This window comes from Siphateles boraxobius, unplaced genomic scaffold (genome assembly GCF_051911475.1).
Source record: "Siphateles boraxobius isolate OS27281-9 unplaced genomic scaffold, OSU_SipBor_1 22, whole genome shotgun sequence".
Taxonomy (NCBI): domain Eukaryota; kingdom Metazoa; phylum Chordata; class Actinopteri; order Cypriniformes; family Leuciscidae; genus Siphateles; species Siphateles boraxobius.
In genome coordinates, this window is record NW_027508833.1 from 30,181,469 (window position 1) to 30,207,197 (window position 25,729).

General features: G+C 45.5%; 1 protein-coding gene across 5 annotated transcripts in view; it reads left to right on the forward strand.

Annotated features, from left to right (window-relative positions):
- The window catches only part of dlgap2a (discs, large (Drosophila) homolog-associated protein 2a), a 184,523-nt gene that overhangs the window by 116,799 nt on the left and 41,995 nt on the right, over positions 1-25,729 (forward strand). For 4 of the 5 annotated variants that reach the window (XM_077239550.1, XM_077239553.1, XM_077239554.1 and 1 more), the window contains one exon: positions 2,616-3,748. In XM_077239550.1, coding sequence (XP_077095665.1) covers positions 2,616-3,748 — 1,133 coding nt within the window. Of the gene's footprint in view, positions 1-835; positions 911-2,615; positions 3,749-25,729 lie in introns of those variants that run through there. The other variant, XM_077239551.1, reaches the window with a different exon arrangement.

The following is a 25,729-nucleotide window of genomic DNA, read 5'->3' on the forward strand; positions in this document are numbered from 1 at the left end:
GTTTGAAAGTTGACTTTAACCGGAGCAAATTAGTTTGTTAGAAATAACTTAAAAATTAGAAATAACTTAAAAAGTTGAATGCGATAGGTTGCCTTATTTTTTTTAAAGTTAGCTCAATTATTATTATTTTTTTTACAGTAAATAGTCAGTAGGCGGTAATGTATTATGCAAAATGTGTTACATGGTGACGTAGCTACACCATGTAACGTAGCTCTTATGGAAATAATAGCAAGGCTACAAACAGGTTCAAGGCAGGTTTTATTATTTATTTATTTATTTATTTATTTATTTTTTGGAGAGATTCACTCCCTTGGCATGGACTTTGTGCTTTGTTAATTTCAGTCTGCAATCTGTGCTTCTCTGTTGTTGTCTCCAGATATTTCACTGCAGTTGTGTTGGATTTGGATGAAGGAGAAATAACCAACAACAGGCTGCTGCAAGACTATTACATCTCCAATGAGACCAGAACCATTCTGGTCCTGTCAGTTTTATCCGTCCCTACAGATTCAGAAATGTAACAGTGTGGTTTATTACAGAGCCTTCTGGGAGTTAAGGACACAATCGCATTGCTTCGATTTTCTGATGAACAAATCTGATTCCTTGAAGGTTCTTTGCTTTTAACCTTTGGAAGAATGTAATCAAGCGGCTGTATTGGCTGATGTTTACAGATGTTGATCCAAATACGACTGTTTGTCCTGGCTGTGCTTTAATGTGATTCTCTGTGTTGTTCAGCCTCTCACAAAGTTTCATTTTAATGAAGTGCCTCTTTGTAATTCGCTATCACTCTAGAATATTCTTTCACACACTCGGAATAAACAAACTTGACATTCTCCTTCAGGTCCTCTTCAATCAAGATGGACTTGGACATCATTATGGTGTGTGCTGACCTGAGCTAAAGATCTCCTTATGGGTCAGTACTCTGTTCGTGCTCTAATTAAACACAAGGGAGAATTTTTGAATTGGTTGCTTTCCAAATTCACACCAAGATGTTTTTGCTTTTGTCTTGGACCAAGTTCCTTGCTGCCAGTGTGAATCAGATATGCGTATGTTCTTCTTTTCTGGAGTCTGTGTGTTTGTTAGAAATACACTACTGTTCAAAGTAGTGTTTGGGGTTGGTACAGTTTTTTTTCCCAGGATTATATAATGAATATTTTTTCTATCATTATAAATGTCTTTTATTTCACTTTTGACCAATTTAAAGCATTCTTGCTGAATAAAAGTATTATTTCTTGAAACTTTTAAAAGGTGGTGTATTTTTGACTTGTCGATGGATGTTTCAAGAGAGATGTAAGTGAACACTCAGTAATTTTTTATTTGTGTTGCACTGGTCGATATTGCAGCTGTCTTGGGCATATACTGACCCTGAAATCTTTCTGCTATCGATTCCATCGTAGAAATTCAGTTTATAATCAGCTACAGTATGATTAATTTATGTTGTGTGAGTGAAGTTATTGAGATAAAGTGAGTAATATTCAGTTGGCCGTGGCACAACCCACATGAATGTAACACTAAAAATTAAGAGAAATAATCTTCTGTCTGACTATGTACTGTGCTTTGTATTGTGGTGTGACCATGGTACTGTTACCATGTTTGACTCTTGTGGTCAAATTCAAGTCATCAGAGGTGTGTACCAGCTTGTAACACTTATTAGGACATTAACAAGGATAATTTGGCTTGCTTTGTTTTTTTTAAACCGCTTAAATACCTATGTAGATAAAATAGGAGGTTAAATGCATTACATAAGCATACTTGCACAGAATGTGAATATTTGCCAAAATAGAAATAAAATTGTCAAAAATATCCCAGAGATTCAAACAGAATGATTTTAACAAGTAAAACTAATTAAACCTGACATGTTCTGTGACTATTTTTTTTTCATCAATTGAAAAATGACCTTTATTTTAATATGCATTTCCCTGTATTTTCACCACATGAAAATTCCCATTAATCACCTGTGTGAAATGACATATGATCCAGCAGCATGAAATAGTCGTGTCAGAAAGGGCAAATGGCTGGATGTGAAAAACAGCATCTCTGAGCCTTAGCTCTGATGAAGATAGCAGCAGGCTGCCCATATGTGACTGTGATGAAAGATCACAGTGAATGTGTTTTTAATCTCTGAGCAATGTCTCTCAAGGACAACCGCTGAAGCACCTCGAAGTGCTCCCTCTCTCTCCGGAGCTGGCTTTGACGGATGGCCCAGCGGTTCTGAAATGATAGGCTATTATTTTACTTTGCATTGGATAAATGGCAAGGCTTGCAACTCTGTCCTTGTAAAGCCTGGCAGGACCAGATGGGGAGGATCGGCGGAGGGCTATGGGACGTGCTTTTGTCCAGACAACTTGATTTCATTCCATTCATTCAAGTGTTGGGTTTTCCATGACTGTACAGAGGTTCAAGAGGATCTCTTGAATTCAGGAAAACTCAGTAATTTAGTAATCAGCTTGTTTGAATCCCACCACACTGTTTTGCAAACATCTATTAGTGCTTCCTACATGCCCATGGGGAAACGTCCCGGAATTTAGTTTGCAGAAAGGTTGAACAAGTTCTAAACTGATGCTGAATGCCACACTCACTCACTCTCTCTTATCTTTTCCTCTCTTTATCTTTCATAGATCAGCTAGATTCATGGTCTCCACCGCCGTACTTCGATGAAGACAGCTACCCCTCCCCTCCCAGGAATATGAAAGGTTTATCAAGTGGCCGTCCTCAGCTCACCTTCACATCAGGACACACCTGTGGGCTGCCAGACTGCGATCAGTCCCTTGATCACTTGCAGCATGTCGGCCCTGACCCTCGCTCTCCCTACCTGCTCAGTCCAACCGAGAGCTTCCCTCTAGATCCACACCGCTGCTCGCCCCGCAGCTCCATCCACTCAGAGTGCATGGTGATGCCCGTTTCCATGGCATCTGACCACGTTTCCAGCAGCACCTTTCCCAGAATGCACTACAGTTCGCACCATGAGGGTTCGCGGGATGATGGCTCCACTTCTCACGGTGGCAATGGCGGTGGAGGGGTCGGTGTCAGTGGGGGCGGCGGGTCCGGGAAGATGAACCGTATTCCCGCGAACCTCCTCGACCAATTTGAGAAGCAGCTGCCGATTCATAGAGACGGTTTCCACACGCTGCAGTACCAGCGCACGTCCGCCACCACCACGAGCAGCGAGCAACGCAACGAGAGTCCTGGGCGCATCCGCCATCTGGTGCACTCCGTCCAGAAGCTCTTCACCAAATCCCACTCGCTCGAGGGGTCGTCTAAGATGAATGGCACCAAGGGAGACTCTCGCTCAGACAGCGGACATCATCACCACCACCATCACGGACATCACCATGGAAATCACAAACACAGCAAACGGAGTAAGAGCAAGGAGCGTAAGTCAGACTCCAAGCAACGCTCAGGGATAGCTGGCTGGTGGAGTTCTGACGACAACTTGGACAGCGACAGCACGTACCGGACTCCCAGCATCATGAGTCGGCACCACGGAGATCATATTACTCACTGTTACCCAGACCATGGTCACTTTGGCGACCTTTCTCTCAAGACCTCCAAAAGCAACAACGACGTGAAATGTTCAGCATGCGAGAGCATCGCTATGGCCCCGGAGGGCAAATTTATGAAGCGCAGCTCTTGGTCGACGCTAACCGTCAGCCAGGCTAAAGAAGCCTACCGCAAATCTTCCCTCAACTTAGAGAAACCGACCATGCCTCAAGATCTGAAGTCCTCCATGAGGCCTTGTCATTATTTGCAGGTGAGATCTCTTGCATGAAAATGTGACTGCTGGTGAGGACAGTGGTTCTCAACCATGGGACCTCAGCAAATGTCCAAGGGGGGCTCAAGATGACTAAAAATACATTTATATTAAAGTAAACTACAACAACTAAAACCCAAGGCACTTTTTATTTTAATTCACCTCCACAAAAACTTTTTTCCTTGAAGAACCAGGATTCCCAAAATCTATAAAAGAATGATTCTAAACCTGGAAAAGTCATGCAATAATAAAATTTCCTTGGCCATTTTTATTTATGAGCATATATTTTTGCCAAGTACAAACATATTTTATATTGTGATTAAAAAAAAATTGTCCTTAATTCTTAATCAGAAAAAATGATAAACACCTGGAAGAATCATGGAAACACCTAGAAGAAGCATTTGAATATTAAAGTGAACAATGGGGGCCCTTGGAGTATGAAAACCACTGCTCTAAGATCAGTTTACGTGTTTGCATCTGTGTGGGGAGTAATGCTATTCATTTTTAAAACAAACCTCTGTGTGGCTGCTTTCTGATCCATGGCTTATTGGTGCCTGTAGATTGTTGTTTAGTATTCAGAGGGTTCCCAGCAGAGTCAAAAGTAATAGTCCACTGAAAGGGTTGTTACATAGATGGGAATATGTTTGTTTTCGCTGATGGAGAATATAGCCTGATTGAAGTGTGTGTGTGTGTGTGCGTGCGTGCGTGCGTGCGTGCGTGCGTGTGTGTGTGTGTGTGCTAAATTGAGAGGCAGATTTATTGGTCTTGTCACTCTAACTATACCAGTTTGTTCCTGTTGTTTATGTACAGAATTATTGCAAACAATGAGTCATATTGATTAGCATTGATCTTTCTGTGCAAATGGGTGATTTTCCGAATGCATCACATTTCGTCGGGAATAATGGACACACCATTATTCATGGTGCTGTCAGACCACTGTAAATAGCCTCTTGCTGTTTTCTAGTTCATTTGTACAATTAGGTCTGTTTATCCTATATATGGATGCTGGATTGTCACAGTTTAGCATTGAAGCAAAATGCAATCCGTTTCCAAAATTGCTGAAATGAATCACATATCTGTCACAGTAGAGTACAGCTAGTATGCGAATACTTCTGGAAATTGCTTGTCCTGATGGGATCATTATTGTGTTTTAGTACATGCCCATGGTAGCTGTTTTAATAGTACTAGACCTACTTTAAAGAGGACAGTGATATTGCTTTAGTTAATTCGTCCCATGTTAGAATTTGATTGTTTTATCCTCACTTTATATTATTATAATACTTTGTTCTTATTTAGAATTGGTTCCATTTTTTTTTAAGTTGACAGTAAAATGAAATTTCACCCTATTTTCTAAACTCATGACATTGACCTTATTGTGAACGATTAATTCATGCATGATGATAATTTTTTTTGATCTTGTAATTTTAAATCAAATTGAAATGAATGTCTTTTTGTCCGGTGTTGTATGCCGGAGGGACTTGGTTGTGTTAATGGTTCTCGCACATGCCAAATTTATGCCATATTCTGCCAAAACTGACAGAATAGTTTCCTGCACTTCTTAATCAGCAGCACCCCTTCTGAATCTGCTGTCCAAAATATTGGATTCCTTAACAAATGACTCTAATGTGGCAGTTCCTCTTAGTGGATCAAAACACCACGACCAGTGTAGTCTGATTTCTAAACTTATGATTCTAATGAGTTATTTTAAGTGAGTTTAAAACATACCGAACAACTAGTATATTCAAAGTCTGAAATTAATCTGAGTGATTTGTTTTTAATGAATGAATGTTATCAATAGTATTCTTATATTCAAAATATTAATTAATTAATAACTGTGTTTTTTCAAATTGTTTAGTAGTCTAATATAGTTAAGATTAATTATTGGATTGCATTTATGCAACCTTTAAAAAGTGACTGTAAAAAGTCATCAAAAAGTATTTTGCAAACATATTTTGGGACTGAAACAGGATGAATTTCCATGCTGTTCCAGTTAGTCGGTGCTTGCTAGTGGTGGGTTTATCTGGTAGACCAGCATTTGCCTTTAGCTGGTGAAGATAGTTGACCTATGTAGATTTATGTAACCAGGTTGAGAGACCAGCATCCAAAACACAACATATGCTGGTCTGTCAGAACTAGTTAGTGTTGCAGGGGTCTGACTCAAGCAGTTAAATAAGCAGGTACAATGAAAAAGCACCTTCAGTAAACACCTGCTGACACAGCAGAATCTACCAGACCTGGACTTATGCAATAGCACAGCAGAAGCAGTGAGGCTTATGGCCCCATTGAGATAATTAATGAATGGATCTGAGTGTTTCCTCTGGGAAAGAAAGAATTCAGAGTTCCCAGAAAGAACCTAAATCAATATTTTTAGGTTTACGTTTTGGAGGCTTGTGGAGATGTAATTCAGGTCCCAATGAGTAAACTTAGACAATTCTGAGTCTATATCCTATGTTTTTTTTGTTAAAGATTAATGTGCCTGATATTATCCTGAAGTGAATCTGCTACTTTAATGCTGATACTTCCAGTGGTCAGTGAGGTTAGTTGTGTAGGTTGTGATGGTAAAAAACAGAAAGTCTGTTGATTAGTGTGCAGAAATTGTGCCCAGCCTTCATCTGGTCTGGATGTCCTATACTTCTTGTGTCCATACGTCTAAGTCCAATTTGTCAATACCATTTTGGTAAAGCTTGTTATGGATATGGTTGAGTTATTAACAGCAACCTTCATATAAAGACAAAATTGTACCTTTACAGGTCACATGCAAAATTCTCAAAACTTGTACAAAAGACGCATTTTTCTTTTAGCGAAAGTGGAAAACCTTCTTCATCCATTTAAAAAAAAGGCTAATTGGTTTTCATCAGTAATCACTCCTAATTCTAATTTCAGCTCAAATGCATCTTTGACAAAAATCTGGTCTTTCACTGAGGGATGAAACCAACTCTTCCCATCTGACTTTCTTAGCACACCAATTAGCTTAAGTGTGTTTGTATTTCAAATATGCCCAAATGGATTAAACATCAGACTGCAGAAAGGGGACAGAAACCATCCTGCAGTCAATGACTGTGATGCATCTCTGGGTCAGGCGTTTAATAGTTTCTCTCGACCCAAACAAAAATAGCCTGCGCCGTCTATCACGCTGGTTCTATTTTTGGCTGCTGTTATTGATGCAGCCAGCTGTGACGCAAACTCTCCGGGAGGGACGTTCGCCCCTTCACTCTGATAGCCCCGTGTCCTGAACACTGCCAGCCGAAGGATTGCAATAAAACAGCTATTTTTGGTGTATTCATCATGGATTGCATGTCGTGAGTAGATTCAATCATTAGCTGAGATTGTGATTTGGATAAAAATCAATGCTAAATTGTTTATGAGATGACTTTTGGCAAGGGTTTCATCCACGTTTCAACACTTCTTACATAAGTCATCGATCATGTTATAAGGAGGACACCAGTTCATTGTGGACAGAAGCCTCCGCGCTGTGATGGATAGCAGTTCCAGTTGCGGTCTGTTTGAATGTTATGAACATTCAAACTGGCCCCTAAATTATGTGGGTTCACGTAGATTTTGAATATTACTATTATTTTTGGTTGAAAAAGTGTTTTTCCCTAGATCATTTGCTGACAGATCTGCACCACCTCTTTCAAGCTTAATCGGAATCAGATTATTCCCTAATGAGGTGTTTACATTAAGGCTTTTCATTCCCTATGAACTCTCCGTCGGATTACAAACGGATTATTAAAAAGCATGTAAGCATTGCAACTGATTTCACTGTCAGATGTGTTCATTTCAAATATTTCAGTATGACTTTTTGGGTGATATCAGCTACCACCATGTTGATATCCTTAGCTCTGGGTCCTAATAAAACTGTAATGACCCATTCATATATACTGCATACTCTTAATTAATATATTTGTTAATTAGCACAACTGTTCTCTTTCATAGGTTCACTCAACGCTGCGGAAAGCGCAGTGGGATATTCTCTGAATGTGCCGATTGTCTGAAGCCTTATAGAATCACGCCAATTCATTGGCTGATGGCGTCCGCGCGATATGGCTCCGCCCCGACGCTCTTACGTCGCATCATTACATATTCGCGTGCGCGCCATCTGCTCCTCAGATTTCTCTACCTTCAGAGCGAAGCGGTCACGTTGCCCTTCGCTCGTGATTTTTCTGAGCTACAAATACATCTGGATTATTCTCGGCGCTTCTGCGACTGTTCAAGCGGAACTCTGTTTCTCCTTACGGTGAAGTTGCCATGGATTTCAGACGCTGTACTCCGCCATGTGCTCGTTACATCGCTAACGACGACCCACACAGTAAGTGCGTTAAGTGTTTGGGTTTTTCACATGCACGTGAGGCAGTTATAGGATCGTCTAAATGCAAATTCTGTGAAAATTTGTTGCTCAAAACCCTTAAATCGCGGCTCGCGGTCTTTGAGAGGGAATCATTCGTCTCCCCCTGTCGCGCTCCCGAGGCCTCTCAAGGATCCGCGACATGGGGTTCGGATGTAGAGCTTGAGGATGTGGAGTTCGAGCAGACGAGCCCCGCTCTTTCTCTCCCTCCCTCCCCTTGGCAAGCGCGAGGCATGCCAGTCGAATTTTCACACGATTATTTGCGCCCCAGCCCGGGAGCACGCGACGCGGTTTCTTTCGGGCTGGAGGATATACTTTTTACCGAGGCTTCCGACTCCGAGGATTTCGGGCCTACTCTCGCCGACGAGGTTATCCCGCCGAGCGGCCAGGAAGCGCGGCCTACTGCGGCCTATGCGGAGCTCGTTGACGTGCTTTCGCGCGCTACGGAGAAGCTCACTATTGATTGGCCCGACGAGCCACGTGAGTCTCAGTCGTCGAAACTCGACGAAAGGCTTCTCAGTGGCCCTAATTCTAGGCCTCAACGGAGGAAGCTGCCATTTTTCAGTGATCTGCATCATGAGATTTCCAGATCCTGGAAGCAGCCTTTTTCTTCGCGCCTCACTAATGCGGCTGCTGCTGATTTCACCAACCTGGTAGGCTCTGTGGAACAGGGCTATTCAGCCATTCCGGCGATTGAGGAAACTTTAGCCGACCATCTTGCTCCGTCGTCTGCGCCGTCCTGGAAATCGCGCCCCCTCCTCCCTTCTAAAGCATGTAGGACTACTTCCTCTCTCATTGGGAAATCCTACATGGCGGCTGGGCAGGCAGGCATGACCCTGCACACTATGGCCATTCTCCAGGCCTACCAGGCGGACGTCCTGAAGGAAATGGACGAGGGCGACGGCGTGACTCCTGAAGCGGTCAAGGAGCTTCGTAAGGCTACGGATTTAGCCTTAAGAGCCACCAAGCATACCGCACGCGCTATAGGTCGCTCTATGGCTGGTTCTGTTGCGGTGGAGCGCCACTTGTGGCTTAATCTCACGGAGATCCGTGACAAAGAGAAGGTTTTCCTCTTGGACGCCCCCATTTCTCAAACGGGGTTGTTTGGTGAGGCGGTCAACACAGTGGTTGAGAAATTCCGCTCCTCCAAATCCCAATCGGCCGCGTTCAGACAGTTCATGCCCAGGAGGGCTAGGGAACCTTCTGCTCCCGCCCCGGTGCGACCCAGAGAACGTCCCTCTCATAGACCGGATTTCTCTTCCAGAAGAAGCGAACCAGGGCATCTCCCACCTACCACGGTTTGGGGAGCCCGCGGTCGCCCGTTTCCCCGTCAACGGCCTCACAAGCGCCTCCAGTTGAGGCGGTCCGACAAACCGACTGCTCCGGCGGCCCAGAGCCGTTCCTGACCTTCCGGTCAGAAAAAGGAGAGCTCCTCTGCTTCCTCAAGGTTGGGTCAGACCGCACAAGCGTTTCTGCCCACCTCCCAGCTCTCCTTTCCTTGCCCTGTCACCTTCGCCACTCAGAGTGTCTCGAAGTGCAGGTCATATTTCACCTTCTCTACTCAGTCTGGTGCGGGAGGAAGGAGACGCTTTCTGCTTTCTCCCCTCACCCCCCACACTCTCTATAACTACCGGCCGCATCCTCGGAGGCACTTTCCGTTTTCCTCCGGAGCAGGCGGATCTGGTCACCATGACCCCAGCATCGATGCCTCCCATCACGTGCCAGGACGCCGATGGCCCTCCTGCACAGTCAACCTCTTTACTCCAGGAGCGTCAGCACGGCACCCTCACTCAGGTATGTCGTCTGCATTACAACATCCCTCCTCCTCTATCACATTTCCTTCCAGAGTGGGAGCGCTTACCAGGGGTATCGTCTTGGGTTCTTCGCACAATTCGGTTCGGCTACACTCTTCAGTTTTGCCGCAATCCCCCCTGTTTCAACGGGGTGTTTCATACTGTAGTAGACAGCGCCACTCAGGCTTCTGTACTTCAGCAGGAAATCTCTTCCCTCCTTCTCAAAGGAGCAACAGAGGAGATTACTCCAGGGGAAACCGAGCGGGGCTTTTACAGCCGTTACTTCCTGGTCCCGAAGAAGGGCGGCGGTTTGCATCCCATACTGGACCTCCGCCGACTGAACTTCGCCCTTTACAAAGGGAAATTCAAAATGTTGACGCTGAAAGCTATCATATCTCAGATTCGGCCAGGGGATTGGTTCGTGACGATAGACCTAAAGGATGCTTATTTTCACATCCAGGTTGTACAGCGACACAGGCAGTTCCTCAGGTTCGCCGTTGGAGGAAGGGCGTTCCAGTACAGGGTCCTTCCCTTCGGCCTATCTCTGGCCCCGAGGACATTTACAAAGTGCATGGATGCAGCTCTGGCCCCATTGCGGCTCCAGGGCATCCGTGTTCTAAATTACCTAGACGATTGGCTCATTTTAGCCCAGTCCAGGAACCTAGTGGCCCACCACAGAGACATCGTTCTGAGTCATATCCAGTCTCTCGGTTTGAGGTTGAACTCGGAGAAGAGTGTTCTTGCTCCGGCTCAAAGCACCGTTTTCTTGGGGGTGCACATGGATTCCGTTCTCATGCAGGCCCGCTTGGCCCCTGCACGGATTTCCAGCCTGATGACATGCTTGGCTCGTTTTTTGCTAGGCCATCATGTGTCTGTGGGCACCTGCCGCAGGATGCTGGGCCTTATGGCCGCGGCCTCCTCCGTGCTACCGCTGGGCCTACTCCACATGAGACCCTTCATGTGGTGGGTGAAACTCTCAGGGGTTCGACCCTCCGGGTCAACCCTTCGCCTACTGAAGGTATCGCGCAGTTGCTTTCGAGCCCTGTCAGTTTGGCGGGACCCTCTTTTTCTTCGGAAAGGGATCAGCATGGGTGCGGTATCTCGTCGCCAGATGATTACGACGGATGCCTCTCTCACCGGCTGGGGAGCAGTTTTCGAGGGCAGACCAGCGTGTGGGGTCTGGACCAGAGAGGCTCTCTCTTGGCACATAAATTGCCTGGAGTTAAGAGCCGTTTTTCTGGCTCTGCATCATTTCCTCCCTCTTCTGGAGGGTCACCATGTCATTGTCAGAACAGACAACATGGCAGTGGTGTCTCATGTGAACCGGCAGGGAGGTTCTCGGTCGCGCACCCTAGACAGGCATCCGCGTCACCTTCTCCTGTGGTCTCAGAGCAGATTCCTATCTCTAAGAGCGGTTCATGTCCCAGGGGTTCTGAACCTCGCGGCAGATTTTCTGTCGAGACAGAAACTCAGATCGGGGGAATGGATGTTGAACCGCCAGACGATGGCCCTGATCTGGGAGGTTTTTGGAGAGGCGGAGGTTGACCTCTTTGCATCTCAAGAGTCGTCCCAATGCCCGCTTTGGTTCTCCCTGAGTCCCCCGGCCCCATTGGGGATAGATGCGTTCGCTCACCCTTGGCCAACGCAGAAACTCTATGCCTTCCCGCCCATCAAACTGATCCAGGCGGTCTTGGCCAGAGTGAGAGAGAGCGGAGTCCGCCTCCTCCTGGTAGCTCCGTTCTGGCCATCTCAGCCATGGTTTTCGGAGCTAATTCCTCTACTGGAATCTTCCCCCTGGAGGATCCCGGTCAGGGAAGATCTTCTGTCCCAGCTACAGGGCAGGATATGGCATCCTCGCCCAGACATGTGGAAGCTGTTCGTTTGGCCGATCAGAGGCCGTCGGCATTAAGCTCTGGTCTCCCAACTGACGTTCAGGAGACCATTGCGAGTGCTAGAGCCCCTTCTACAAGGAGATTATATTCTTCCAAATGGAGGGTGTTTGAGACTTGGTGCTTAGCACATGATAGGAGCCCAGTTAACTGCCCTGCTGGTTCAGTACTGGAATTCCTGCAGGAGAAGTTTGCTGCTGGAGCAGCCGCTACCACTCTCAGAGTTTATGTCGCGGCTATTGCAGCGCATAGGGAATCGGATGAGATTCCCCTGGGCAAATTAAGGTTAGTTTCTGCCTTCATGCGTGGGGTGAAGCGCCTGAAACCGGCTCGCTCCCCTAGAGTTCCCCCATGGGATCTTTCTGTTGTCTTAGAGGGTTTGACGAAAGCCCCCTTTGAGCCCTTGGAGTCAGCTCCGGAGAGGATTCTGACTCTCAAGGTTTCTCTTTTGTTAGCTTTGTCCTCATTAAAGCGGGTGGGAGATTTACAAGCTCTTTCTGTTAGCGAGTCTTGCTTGGACTTTGCCCCTGGCCTGGTCAAAGTTTCCTTGAGGCCGAGACCAGGGTATGTCCCCAAGGTTCTTTCCTCAACTTTCCGCTCACAGGTAGTTAACCTTAACGCTTTCCACCCTCCTCCATTTTCGTCTGAGGAAGATAGGAAGCTTAACTTGCTCTGCCCAGTTCGTTCTCTTAAGATATATGTAGACCGCTCAAGCGGTTGGAGGAAATCTAACCAGCTTCTGGTTTGCTTCGGTGCTAGCCGCCGTGGGCTTGCTGCATCAAAGCAGAGGATTTCTCACTGGGTCACAGAGGCTATCTCGTTGGCTTACGAGGTGCGTGGCTTGCCTTCACCTCTTAGCATTAAAGCACATTCCACCAGAAGTGTAGCATCTTCTCAAGCTCTTTTCAGAGGAGCACTTTTGGGGGATATTTGTGCTGCGGCAGGCTGGTCCTCTCCGCACACTTTTGTAAGGTTCTATAGCTTGGATCTTGACATGACCCCGGGTTCCCAGGTTCTTTCTGTTTGAACTCATTTCGGTCGTTGTTTCTTTTATCTACCAGTTATAAAAGCGCTCTGGCTTGGCGAGTTTGGTAGTCCGTTCCCACTGCGCTTTCCGCAGCGTTGAGTGAACCTATGAAAGAGAACGTCTCTGGTTACTTGCGTAACCTATGTTCTCTGAATAGGGAACGAGACGCTGCGTTAGCGGCCAAGCTCCTCGCGCTGCTGACAGTTTCTTTTCGGCAGAGAAATCTGAGGAGCAGATGGCGCGCGCGCGAATATGTAATGATGCGACGTAAGAGCGTCGGGGCGGAGCCATATCGCGCGGACGCCATCAGCCAATGAATTGGCGTGATTCTATAAGGCTTCAGACAATCGGCACATTCAGAGAATATCCCACTGCGCTTTCCGCAGCGTCTCGTTCCCTATTCAGAGAACATAGGTTACGCAAGTAACCAGAGACGTTTTCAACATTGATAGAAATAAGAAATGGTGCCTGAGTTATTTAAAATTGTATTAATATTTCACAATATTACTGTTTTTACTGGGGTTTTTTATGAAATAAAGACTTCTTTGAAAAACATGAAAAAATCTTACTGACCTCAAACTTTATATTATTATATAATAATTTATTATGAATATTATATTAATATTCAAGTTGATGTAATGGTTGCTAGTAAGTGTTTCTAATTCTGAATTCATTAACATTGTTGTTTGGCTGTATAACTGGCAATAACTTTTGAAAATCACAAATTAGATGGATTGCTTCTAAAAAGAAATGTTGTTCCTACTAAATAAGCATTCTGACGCATATATCATGAATGTAAAGAACTAACTTAAAACAACGATAATTCTGACATGGTTTTTTACATGTCATTTTTTGGGGGGGATTCCTGCATGTGGAAACATTTGTAAATCATGTAAAACATTGAAATTCCTCATAATAACATAACTTATCCTATGTTTTTCTACTCAAAAGGAGACAGATCACATGTACTCCAGTGTCTTCAGCCCCATTGGTAGTCGCCTCATCACACTGTTGCTCATTTGCATAAAGTTAAACTTTTCTCAACTTTGTGTGAATGTCTTTAAGAGTAACACTGAAAGGAATAAAGTTTTCAAACATTATGACATTGACATTTCAGTACAGGTTGGCAAACATCACTGGGTTCAGTCCACTGCACTGTGAACTTCGGAAGTATACATTCTCTGAATAATAAAAGATTAGTCTAAATAACAGTCCTCTTTTGCTAAGCCTTGCAGCGTCTAACCGCAAACTCCTTTAAACTTTGACACATAGTTTACCCTTCTCATTATTCTTCCACCTAGTTCCTTCACTCTCTGTATTCTTCCACCTTGTTCTTTCACTCTCTGTATTCTTCAACTGCCTCTAAAGAAGAAAGGATTGCATTTTAATAGATTTTCTGATAGGTCAGTGGAGGTGAATCTAATAACCAATTAATAAGACTGTTTACAAGCCAGCAAGAGCCAAACAGCAACCCTTAAACACACACACATACACAGACAGAGAGAGACTCAAAGAGACTCTGTCTCGACAACGACTCAATAAATTGTGAGAGTCAGACAAAGAGGTCAGAAACAGCTGGTGTGTGTGTGTGTGTGTGTGTGTGTGTGTGTGTGTGTGTGTGTGTGTGTGTGTGTGTGTGTGTGTGTGTGTGTGTGTGTGTGTGTGTGTGTGTGTGTGTGTGTAGATGGGTTAGGGAATGTTGGTGACAGCAGATGCTATTTGTGTTGCTGTTTGTCTCCTAAATGAGCTTAAACGTGTTTAATCTTTCAGACGAGATAGTCTGATACACTTGTGACAATTCATTTGTTCAAAAAACAAACATGTAAAATTTGTTTTAATTTTGAACTTGTTTGAATGGCTTAAACTGAATTAGAGCAAAAAAAGAATTCAATCCCACTCATTGTTAACATTCAGTGATTCTCTGAATTTAATTATGTTGCTTCACCACTGTAATATTTTGTGATTTAAATGTTTTATAAGGGAAATCTTACTGTAGTTTGAGTATTTGAGTTTGTGGTCAGTACATTTTTTTATGTTTTTGAAATAAGTTTCTTTATGCTGCTTTTATTTGGTAAAAACAATTATCATCTGTTTTCTATTTTAATATACTTTAAAATGTAATTTATTCCAGTGATGGTGAAGCTGAATTACTCCAGCCTTCAGTGTCACATGATTTTCAGAAATCATTTTAATAATTTATGCTAATTTGTTATTCAAGAAACATTTCTTATTATTATCAATTATTATTATTTTTGTGGAAACCGGGAGACATTTTTCAATGATTCTTAAAAATTTAAAAAAATGCTGTCAAAAAAGCATTTATTTGATTAGATTTTTTTGTAACAATTTAAATGACTTTACTGTTTCCTTTGGTTAATGTGTCCTTGCTAACTAAAAGTATACATTTCTTTAAAAAAAAAAATCTTTCTGACCACAGTATTATATAATGGATTATCTTCAGATAATTAACAAAATATTATAATATGCTGTTTTTTCCTGGAAATTCAGCAGTATTTAGTATTTATGTAATCCAGTAAATTAAATACTTAATACTTTAAATAAATTCTGATTTAATGAGCTACTTCAGTCATCATAAAATAGCTGATATACATACACCTGCGACCACGCATTTCAAGGGACATATCCGCTCTGTATTTTCGCATTATTCAAGTTTTCTTTGTCACTCTTAGTTGTCTCCTCAAAACTCCAAATCTCCATTAGTTGATACGTTTTTCCGGTCACATGGTACAAGTCATACGCAGGTCTGTATGGTCATACTTAGGGTTGTACTTTAACTTTTTACTTTTTTTTCATATAGCACTGGTGCTATAGAAAAAGTTCTAAAGTTTTGTAGCACAGGCCCCATAATTGTAGCACAATTATAAAGTGTTTATTACCATCTCTGAAAGCAACCAGTAGTGCAGTTCATCACATAAACAGGCATTTGACTGACAAAGGACATTAATGTTCCATACACGGTACAAAAAATACAAAACTTGACAAGAAATGTCCTCAGACAAACATTTTATTTGTGTAAATTTGGCATACTGTCTGCAGGAACATAACACATCTTGCTTAAAGGTGCTCTAAGCGATGTCACGTGTTTTTTAGGCCAAAACATTTTTTGTCACATATAGCAAACATCTCCTCACTATCCGCTAGCTGCTTCAGCCATGAACACACTGTAAAAAAATGTGGTCTCTGCAGACACCCCAGGCTCCACAAACGGCTACAAAAACATACTGGGCTAACCCGGACCACGAAACGTAACAAACTGTTCCAGCCAATAACCAACAAGAAGGATTTGGGGGGTTAGTGCGCGGATGAGGAGGAGGCAGGGTCTAGCTAGCCTCCGTTTTGTTTGACAATACTTTAGACGTCAAAAAGAAGTGACGTCCCCCGACATCTCTTAGAGTACCTTTAAAGCGTCAGTCCGTAATTTTTCCTCTTTGTCGCATCTCTGTTCAAAATCTGCAATTGCAGGTATTTGCGGAATGATCAACTTTATGTGGGTTGTGCCTCGGCACGGCACAGTGCGGATGAATCCAATGTTTTGAGGAGAATGGGTGGCTGTCAGTCACCGCGCCGGTGTGGATACTGGCATTCGGAATCAGATTCTACTTTTCGGAAGTATGACAAACATAAGAACATACAGTAAGAAACTGGAAAATGTCATCTTAAAAAGCAAGTAACATCCACTTTTGTTCTGACCAACTAAGGGAAAATTATACTTTGTTCTCAAATTGGTAATGTTAACAACATCAGCATTGCGTGACTGCATTTAATGCCCTTACGATATTATCCTTGTTTTCGCATGGGCCCGGTTGCAGTCTCTTTTTTTCTGTAGCCACTCCAAAGTCCGAACAAAGTATTTTGCATTTTACAACGGGTGAATATCCAGTTGTCACTGGTGATTGTCGTTTGAACCTCTCTGGATCCGCCATCAAATTGATAAGTTTAGTTATATCAAGTGCTGTGAGAAAAGGCTATAAATCTCCACCCCCAACATCCTCACATGCAATATAGCCCACTAGTCCAGACACCTTCTTTATGTGTACAGATGTGACGTAATGATGCAAAGACATGCTCGAATTTCCAGCTGAAACCCACCAGTGCCACTCGAATTAAAAACATTATTACAAGCTTACCGTTTTGAATCGAGCTAAGGCAAGCAAATAGTTTTGAACTCTGGCTGGTTACTTGTTAAAAATTTAATTTTGGATAATTTTTAACCCAAGAAAGTCATGGAATGCAGCTTTAACCATTAAGTTAAAAAAATTATATAGCCCAATATCAATAATCACAATCCAAATACGTTCATCCATTTTGGTTGAGTGCTATAAAATACCTCTTCATTAGAAAGGTCTATTGTTTTATTATAAATTATAATGATAAAAATCTGTGATAGTAATTTCTTAATTTTTGAGAGGAATCCACTAAGAGAAAAAACGTCTCGATTACGTATGTAACCCTCGTTCCCTGACTAGGGAACGGAGACGTTACGTCGGATGACGACGAATGGGGGTTTCACTTAGAACACCTTTTGTTTGGGTCGAGAGAAACTATTAAACGCCTGACCCAGAGATGCATCACAGTCATTGACTGCAGGATGGTTTCTGTCCCCTTTCTGCAGTCTGATGTTTAATCCATTTGGGCATATTTGAAATACAAACACACTTAAGCTAATTGGTGTGCTAAGAAAGTCAGATGGGAAGAGTTGGTTTCATCCCTCAGTGAAAGACCAGATTTTTGTCAAAGATGCATTTGAGCTGAAATTAGAATTAGGAGTGATTACTGATGAAAACCAATTAGCCTTTTTTTTAAACGAGCCAATGGCGATGAAATGCCATGGGTCTGCGGAATTTGCATAGCGTATCTCCGCCCCACCGCGTGGGTATAAAGGAGAGACGCCGGCAAAGGCAGATCATGTCTTCGCTGAGGAGCCGAGACTGAACTCAGGCGTCTACCCAGCGGTACAGCGGAAGTGGCAGGGAGACGTAACGTCTCCGTTCCCTACTCAGGGAACGAGGGTTACATACATAACCGAGACGTTCCCTTTCGTAGTCACTCCCGAGTTACGTCGGATGACGACGAATGGGGGTCCCTGTGAAATCACGCCACCTTCACAGCTGTTTTCCAGTGCCCTGCGAAAGTCTGATCCCCGTGTTGTGATACTGCCACGGACGAAGGAGTCCTACTTAACACAGGAATACCAAGGTACACTGGGAAGCATATCTCAGAGGAAATATGCCGCAGCATGCCTACCCGTAGGGAGGACTTAAGAACACACATATGACCGGAGGGCTTCATATGGAGGAACGCTGGAGTGACCAGCCCGAGGGGTGGCAACTTTCAACTCCAGGAGTGGCAAGGTGGCTTGCCGAGGGAAAGACACATGCTCAAGGAGGCTTACAGTGGAAATACACATGTGGGTTTACTCAGGGGAGGAACCATGCACATGGAGGCACCTAGCTGACACACAGGCAATAGACACTGGTGCCAGCGTCAACAGTGCTGGAGGAACTCAGGGCTTCAGAGAGGAAAGCTCACCTGAGGAATATCGCACGTATCCAGTCCGTGGAGTGGAATGGCGAGCAAGCGAAGACACCTGAGCGGGTCCAGTACTAGCTGACTGAAGCGAGTACACGAGAGGACACAGGCTCCACTTGGAGATTATAAAATCTGGCGAATGTGTTGGGTGTCGCCCAGTCTGCAGCTCTACAGATGTCTGTTAGCGAGGCGCCATGCGCTAGAGCCCAAGAGGAAGCCACACTCCGGGTGGAGTGGGCTGTCACACCAAGGGGGCACGGTCGGCCTTGCTGTTGGTAAGCCAAAGCAATGGCGTCCACTATCCAGTGGGACAACCTCTGCTTTGAGAGAGCCTTTCCCTTCAGTCTCCCACCAAAACAAACAAAGAGCTGGTCTGAGGTCCTGAAACACTGCATCCTGTCTACGTAAGCACGGAGAGCGCGTACTGGACAGAGCAGTGCCAAGGCTGGGTCTGCCTCCTCCAGGGGCAGCGCTTGCAGGTTTGCCACCTGGTCCCGGAAGGGAGTGGTAAGAACCTTGGGCACATATCCAGGCCTTGGTCTCAGGATCACGTGAGAGTGACCGGGCCCGAATTCCAGGCACGCTTCGTCAACGGAGAATGCGTGCAGGTCCCCTACCCTCTTGATGGAGGCCAATGCAACCAGGAGCGCTGTCTTCATAGACAGGAACTTGAGCTCAACTGATTGCAGAGGCTCAAAGGGAGCCCTCTGCAAGGCATTTAACACCACTGAGAGGTCCCAAGAGGGAACGAGAGGAGGGCGAGGAGGATTCAATCTCGTGCTTCCCCAGAGACTTACCTTCAACTGCTTAGTGATATGCGGCGATAGCGGCCACATAAACCTTCAGGGTGGAGGGGACAGCCTTCGCTCCAGCCCATCTTGCAGGAAGGAAAGCACGTCACTGATCGAGCATCTCCTGGGGTCTTCTCGGCGAGAAGAGCACCAGTTGACGAAGAGGTTCCACTTCAACGCATAGACATGTCTCGTGGACGATGCTCCAGCGGAAGTGATGGTAGCCGCCACGGCTGGTGGCAGGGTACTCAAACCTGCCTCGTCCCGTCCAGGAGCCACACATGGAGCCTCCAAGATCGGGTCGAGGGTGCCAGAGGCTGCCCCGTCTCTGAGAAAGGAGATCCTTCCTCAGAGGATTTGGCCAAGGAGGTGCTGTCGCGAGGAGTATCAGTTCGGAGAACCAGGTCCGGGTGGGCCAGTACGGCGCAACCAGAATGACCTGCTTCTCGTCCTCCTTGATCTTGCACAAGGTCCGTGCGAGAAGGCTCACTGGGGGAAACGCAAATTTGCGTAGGCCCCCCGGCCAGCTGTGCGCAGGTGCATCTATGCCGAGGGTGCCCTCGGACAGGGAGTAATACAGGGCGCAATGGGATGAGTCGTGGGAGGCAAACAGGTCTATCTGTGCGTCCCCGAACTGGTCCCAAACCAGCTGGACCGACTGGGGATGGAGTCGCCATTCGCTGGAGATGGGCCGAAACCGTGACAGCTCGTCGGCTGCAAAGTTCCCGATCTCCCGGAATGTAGATAGCACGAAGGGACTTCAGGTGCTTCTGACTCCATAAGAGGAGGTGGCGTGCGAGTTGCGACATATGGCGGGAGCGTAGACCACCCTGACGGTTGATGTACGCTACTGTGGCGGTATTGTCTGATCGGACTAGTACATGTTGACCCCAGAGCAAGGCCCGAAAGCGGTGCAGGGCAAGGCGTACTGCCAGCAACTCGAGGCAATAGACATGCCATACTGCTCTGACAGCATGTCCATTGCGCATGGCGCCCCAGCCCGTGGAGGCATCTGTTGAGACAACAGCATGCCGGGAAGCTCGTTCCAGGGGCACTCGGGCCCGTAGAAAACTGAGATTCGACCACGGGGTGAGGACTGACAGCAGGTCGGAGTAACTGGTACTCGGAGGGTGCCGTGTTGCCATGCCCACCTCGGGACTCGGTCGCGAACCCAAAGCTGAATCGGTCTCATATGAAGCAATCTGAGCGGCGTACCGCGGCTGCAGATGCCATATGCCCCAGGCTTCAGTGGAACCGCACTCTTGCGCTTGATAGTCTCAGGCAAGTTAGCAATGGCTGAGTGGAGAAGGCGACCAAGTTTGGCCAGGAGCATCTTGAACGGCAGCCTGTGAAGGGAACGGTTCAGATGCGTACGTCCAGGATTGGCCGTAACCCACCAGACTTCTCCGGGACAATGAGGTAGGGGCTGTAAAGCCGGACATCATTTCGGCTGGACGGACAGTCTCAATCGCACCCTTCGCCAGTAGGGTAGCAACCTCCCTGAAGCGGGGAGGAGACCGTGTGAGCTGAATCGCACAGCCGAGCCAATGGTTCGCACGACTAAGCGGAACAGATAGGGAAGCTCTAGGCAGGCTCCCAACTGTGCCAGCGGCGTCAAGAACCACAGACGTCCCCCCGGTGGTGCAGCGGAGCGGAATGACCGGCCCAGACGTGGACGGCATAGCGGCCCGGTGTGGGGGCAAGGTCATAACCGCACCCTGACAGAGGAGGCCAGGGAAGGACCAGCGTTCCACGGGGGCCTGGTCTGTCAGGGGTTTGGCGACAGAGGGGGACAGGGGCGAAGCGGTCCGTGGACGGCACGCCGTGTCAACTGCCTCTGGGACAGAGGGGGACGAGGAGAGCACGGCTTGTGGGCGGCGCTCTGTGTCGTCCGAGAACTCTGTATGCTCAGAGACGAGAGAGTCAGTTCTTTCTGAATAAGGATTCTTCCCCAGCCCTCCACCGGGGAAAGGAGTGGCCCTGCTACCAGCTCCTGGAAAGAACTGAGTCTCATCCCTGAGCAGCCGATCTCAAAAGTGCCGCTTAACCGGCGTTTAGCAGGGGGCGGGGCTGGAGAGGGCTGTGGCATCCCCCCTACGGTCTTCCAGAGCCAGACCCGGGTGAACGGGCGGGGTTGCAACCGTGGGAGGGAGCCTTCGGCGGTGGGCAGACTGAGGGATCTGAGCGGACGGCGGGGCCGACGATCAGGAGCCTCAATCTGCTCACGGGCGGTTGAGAACTGTTGGCCAGAAGCACTCAACCGCACCGCCGAAGAGGCCGACCTGGGAGATGGGGGTGTCGAGCAGACGGGTCCGCCCGAGATCGTGCACATCAGACAGGTCAGCCCCAGACTGGTGAACATCACCTGACTCCGAGAGCGTACGGCCACTTTCGTCGCTCGGGGAGCAAGGTCAGTGGCGGCGCGCAGCTCACTGAAGAGCCTCGGGTCAGTCCCGCCATCCTGCATGTCCATGAGCATCTGGGTCAGGTAGACCAGCAGAACGGTCATGGGATGCAGTGAGGCAGCTGCCTGTCCTGTGGCACTATAGGATTTCGCCACAGATTAGTGTAGACGAAAAGAACTACAGGCTTTGGACGGGTGCCTAGGATTGCGCCGGGAAGCACTCTGAGGACATAGTAGCATGGCAACAGAGCGTTCAACCGGGGGAACCCCAGTGTACCCATGGGCAGCGGCCCCTGAGGGGAGGAAAGGCGGATGAGACCGACGAGAGGACCTGTGATCTTATCATGCACGTCCGGGAGGAAAGATATTGGGGTTTGCCGTGGACGCGTCAGCGGCCTTACCCAAAACCAATCGTCCCGGGAAAGCATGGCCATCATCTCTGGATCAGACTCAGGCACAGCCGTATGCACACCAGAGGGTGGCAGCTGTGATGAGTCGTCATTTCCAGAAGAATCAAGCCCACCTAGTGCTGCTGATACAGACACAGCATCGTCCTCTGTAGCTTCAAATGAAAACACACGGGCCACCCGAGGGTAGACTCGTGGAATCATCAGTTCGCTAGCGGGCACCGTCATTAAAGAGGGGGGGGCTGGGGCTTGGACACAGAGTCGGCGCCTTGTTCCAGACCAACACCCTCAGGTCACCCTGGCCACCAGCCGAAGATCGGGTGGTGGATGAGGGGACTCTCACTCTTGCGAGTTCACCGAGTCTCGACCTATATATGACGCGATGATCACGTTCCCAGAGAGAACATGAGTCATCCACGAGCGCTGTTCAAGCATGATCAAAGCCCAAACACACTAGACAGCGCTGTGCCATCAGAGTCCGATACCAGTCCGCTGCAACCAGAAATGCACGGGCGAGTCGTCTTTAAAAAGACGTGCCGCGTGCAAGCTCTTTTATGAGAGGAGAAAAAAGTCTGCGATGTTGAAGCACACAGGGAGACACACACACACACACTGGCAGATCACTGAACAGATCAGCAGGCACTGTGAGCTCGCTGCAGATCGCCGTCACACCAACACCGGAGAGAGAAGCTCGTCTCGTAGAGCGAAGTCAGAGATGGCTGTGGAGTGAAGAAATACTCTTGGCTCCAAAGCGAAAGCATGATCTGCCTTTGCCGGCGTCTCTCCTTTATACCCACGCGGTGGGGCGGAGATACGCTATGCAAATTCCACAGACCCATGGCATTTCATCGCCATTGGCTCGTTTTGTAATACTCGAAGTCGATAGGTTTTCTAAGCGAAACCCCCATTCGTCGTCATCCGACGTAACTCGGAGTGACTACGAAAGGGAACTCCCGTTCTCTACACTGCAGAAAAACTTATGGAGCCGCTTAATTTTTACTTCATATTTCTTTAGAGAGAACTTTGTTTGTTTTTTACCCAAAATAGGGTGGTGTGACTGTGAGCAGTCTGTTTCTTTCATAATGAATGGTAGCCGAAGGACGTTTCAGGAAACCCCTTAAATGGACAAAGGCATCCAAATATCGCTGTAGCAGAATAAAACGCAGATAGAGACATTTTGACTGATGAAACAAGAAGACAATAAACATACGATTGCAACAATATATAGTTTACCTGTGTTGTTTTAGACATCTCTGGTATTTTCGTAAGAATATAGTATATTTATAATGCAATGCTAATCAACATAGATTTCATTACTGTAAAGAATACTATAAAATTAGGGTATATAAATTGTCCCTCATTCTATGATATGAAGCCATGTCAGATCAAAAAAGGAAGTTATTTCAAACACTCGACTGACATTATGAAGTGAGTTTGCAGTAAAAACATGTCATACATTTTCTCTTTTGTTGGATAACAGGTTTGTTCATGCTTTCTCATTACAGGTTTGGAAAATGTTTGTTGCATGTCGCTTTTCAAATGCATGTGTGACACAAACTTGTAGAGAAGGAGCAGCATTTACATGAACCATTCAATCTGCCCTGACCAGTACTGCACTTCACTATGAAACGCGCTGTGCATTTATTTAATCAAAAATCACTGCCTTTGTGATTCCTTGATAACACTAAGCCAAATCGCTATTTCGGTTAATCGTACACAAACAAGCACACAACAAACACTCACTTCACATAAACAACCGGCTCTGTCTCACATACATGCAAAACTGTATCACACTCATGCTGCTGTGGCAAATTTATTCATCACATTTTTTCGTGGCATGTGCGACATAACCTATATGTCACACTGTTTACAGCCCTGGTCATACAAGCCATCCATACTGGGGTAGCGGGACCCAAATCTCAGTGATTTATCAAGAGTTTTACACCACAGATTGTGTCTGTCCTCTGGCGTTTTTGGTTAATTAAATGTCTAAAAATATCAATCTCCTTCAAGACTTAATTAACCTAAAGACTTCTATGGATTATGTGTGTGTATGTGTGTGCGCTTGTGTGTGGGTGTGTGTACAAGGGTGTCTGTGACATTTACTAATTTTCATTGACTCCTGGATCAGAATAATTCTTCTTGCAGAATGCTAAAGACCTCAAGGCCATTGAAATGAGCCCCTGTGACCCGGACAAGAGAATGGCTGATAAACAAAAGGTTTTGGTAAAAGGACACACAGTCACAGAGTTAATAAAGCTGTTTTATTTTAAATGTCATACACTTGTAATCAAAATTATTCAACCCCCATTGCAAATCAGTTCTATTGCAATAAACAAATCAAACAAAAGTAATTGAAATAGCTCGACTTTTCAATGGTTTCCCTAAATGTAACTGAAAATGCAACTTTTAATGACTTCTGCAGTCTTAAAATTATTCAACACCCTGAATTCACTCAAAACAGCACAAATCTTCTAAACAGGTGTTGCCTCAAGCACACCTGATGCATCTAATCAAGGGCTTCATTAATTACACCAGGTGTGCTTGAGCTAGAACACATGAAATATCTGAACTGGCTAGGTTTGTTGAGTGTCATGTATGACTTTTTCAAGTTAGAAATATGGCAAGATGTCAAAAGAATGGTCCAAAAAGTTAAGGGAAGATATCATTGCCTTTCAGAAACAAGGAACAGGATACAAAAATAAAGCGAAGGCACTAAATGTTCTTAGAGACACCGCTGGAAGCATTGTTCGCAAGTTTAAAGTTAAAGCTATAGTGGTTAAACTTCCTGGACGGAGCAGAAAAAATAAGCTATCAACGGCTGCAATCAGTTTTCTGAGAAGGCAGATTCAGAAAAACCCTTGAGTGACTGCAAAAGACCTGCAGCAAGACTTGGTGGCAACAGGCACTGAGGTTTCAGCTTGCAGAGTAAGGCGCATACTAAACACATGCCAGAACTCCAAGACGTGCACCACTATCCAAGAGCTGACACAAGAAAAGACAGCTCCAATTTGCTCAAAATCTTATAAATAAGACACAGAAGTTTTGGGATTTTGTGATCTGTGGAGCAATGAAACAAAACTGCAACGTTTCGGCCCTATGGATCAGTGGTATGTCTGGAGGAAGAAGAATGAAGCGTATGCTGAAAAGAACACTGTTTACAGTTAAGCATGGTGGGGCTCTGTGATGCTCTGTGGCTGCTTTGCATAACAGCAAAAGGGTATTCTACTAAGTACTAAAGATGCATGCCATGAAGGGGTTGAATAATTTTGAGACTGCAGAAGTCATTAAAAATGGCATTTTCAATTGAATTTGGGGAAACCACTTGAAACATTTGTTGTGTTGAGCTATTTCAATTACTTTTGTTTGATTTGTTCATTGCAAACAGCTGAAAGTCTGTACATTTTGCCAATAAACCTGATTTGCAATGGGGGTTGATTAATTTCGATTACAACTGTATACTGTGGTTCAATTGATTCAAATCCTTAATGAAATGTTTTAATGTTAAAAGAATTATTCTCAAAAAAAAAAAAATCTATAATTGTCATTTACTCACCCTCGTGTCATTCCAAACTTGTTTGACTTTCTTTCTATAGTAGAAAAGAACATTTTTAATAATTTTGCTTGTCGACTAAAATTTAAGTCGATAATAATCATCACCTCCAGTGAGCTGTTAACCACTGTGACCAGATCAGTGATTCAGTAAACTGATCTCAAGAATCCAGAAGTTTTTTTAGATTTCAAGTACGTTTTTTAATGTTTTTGAAAGACTCTT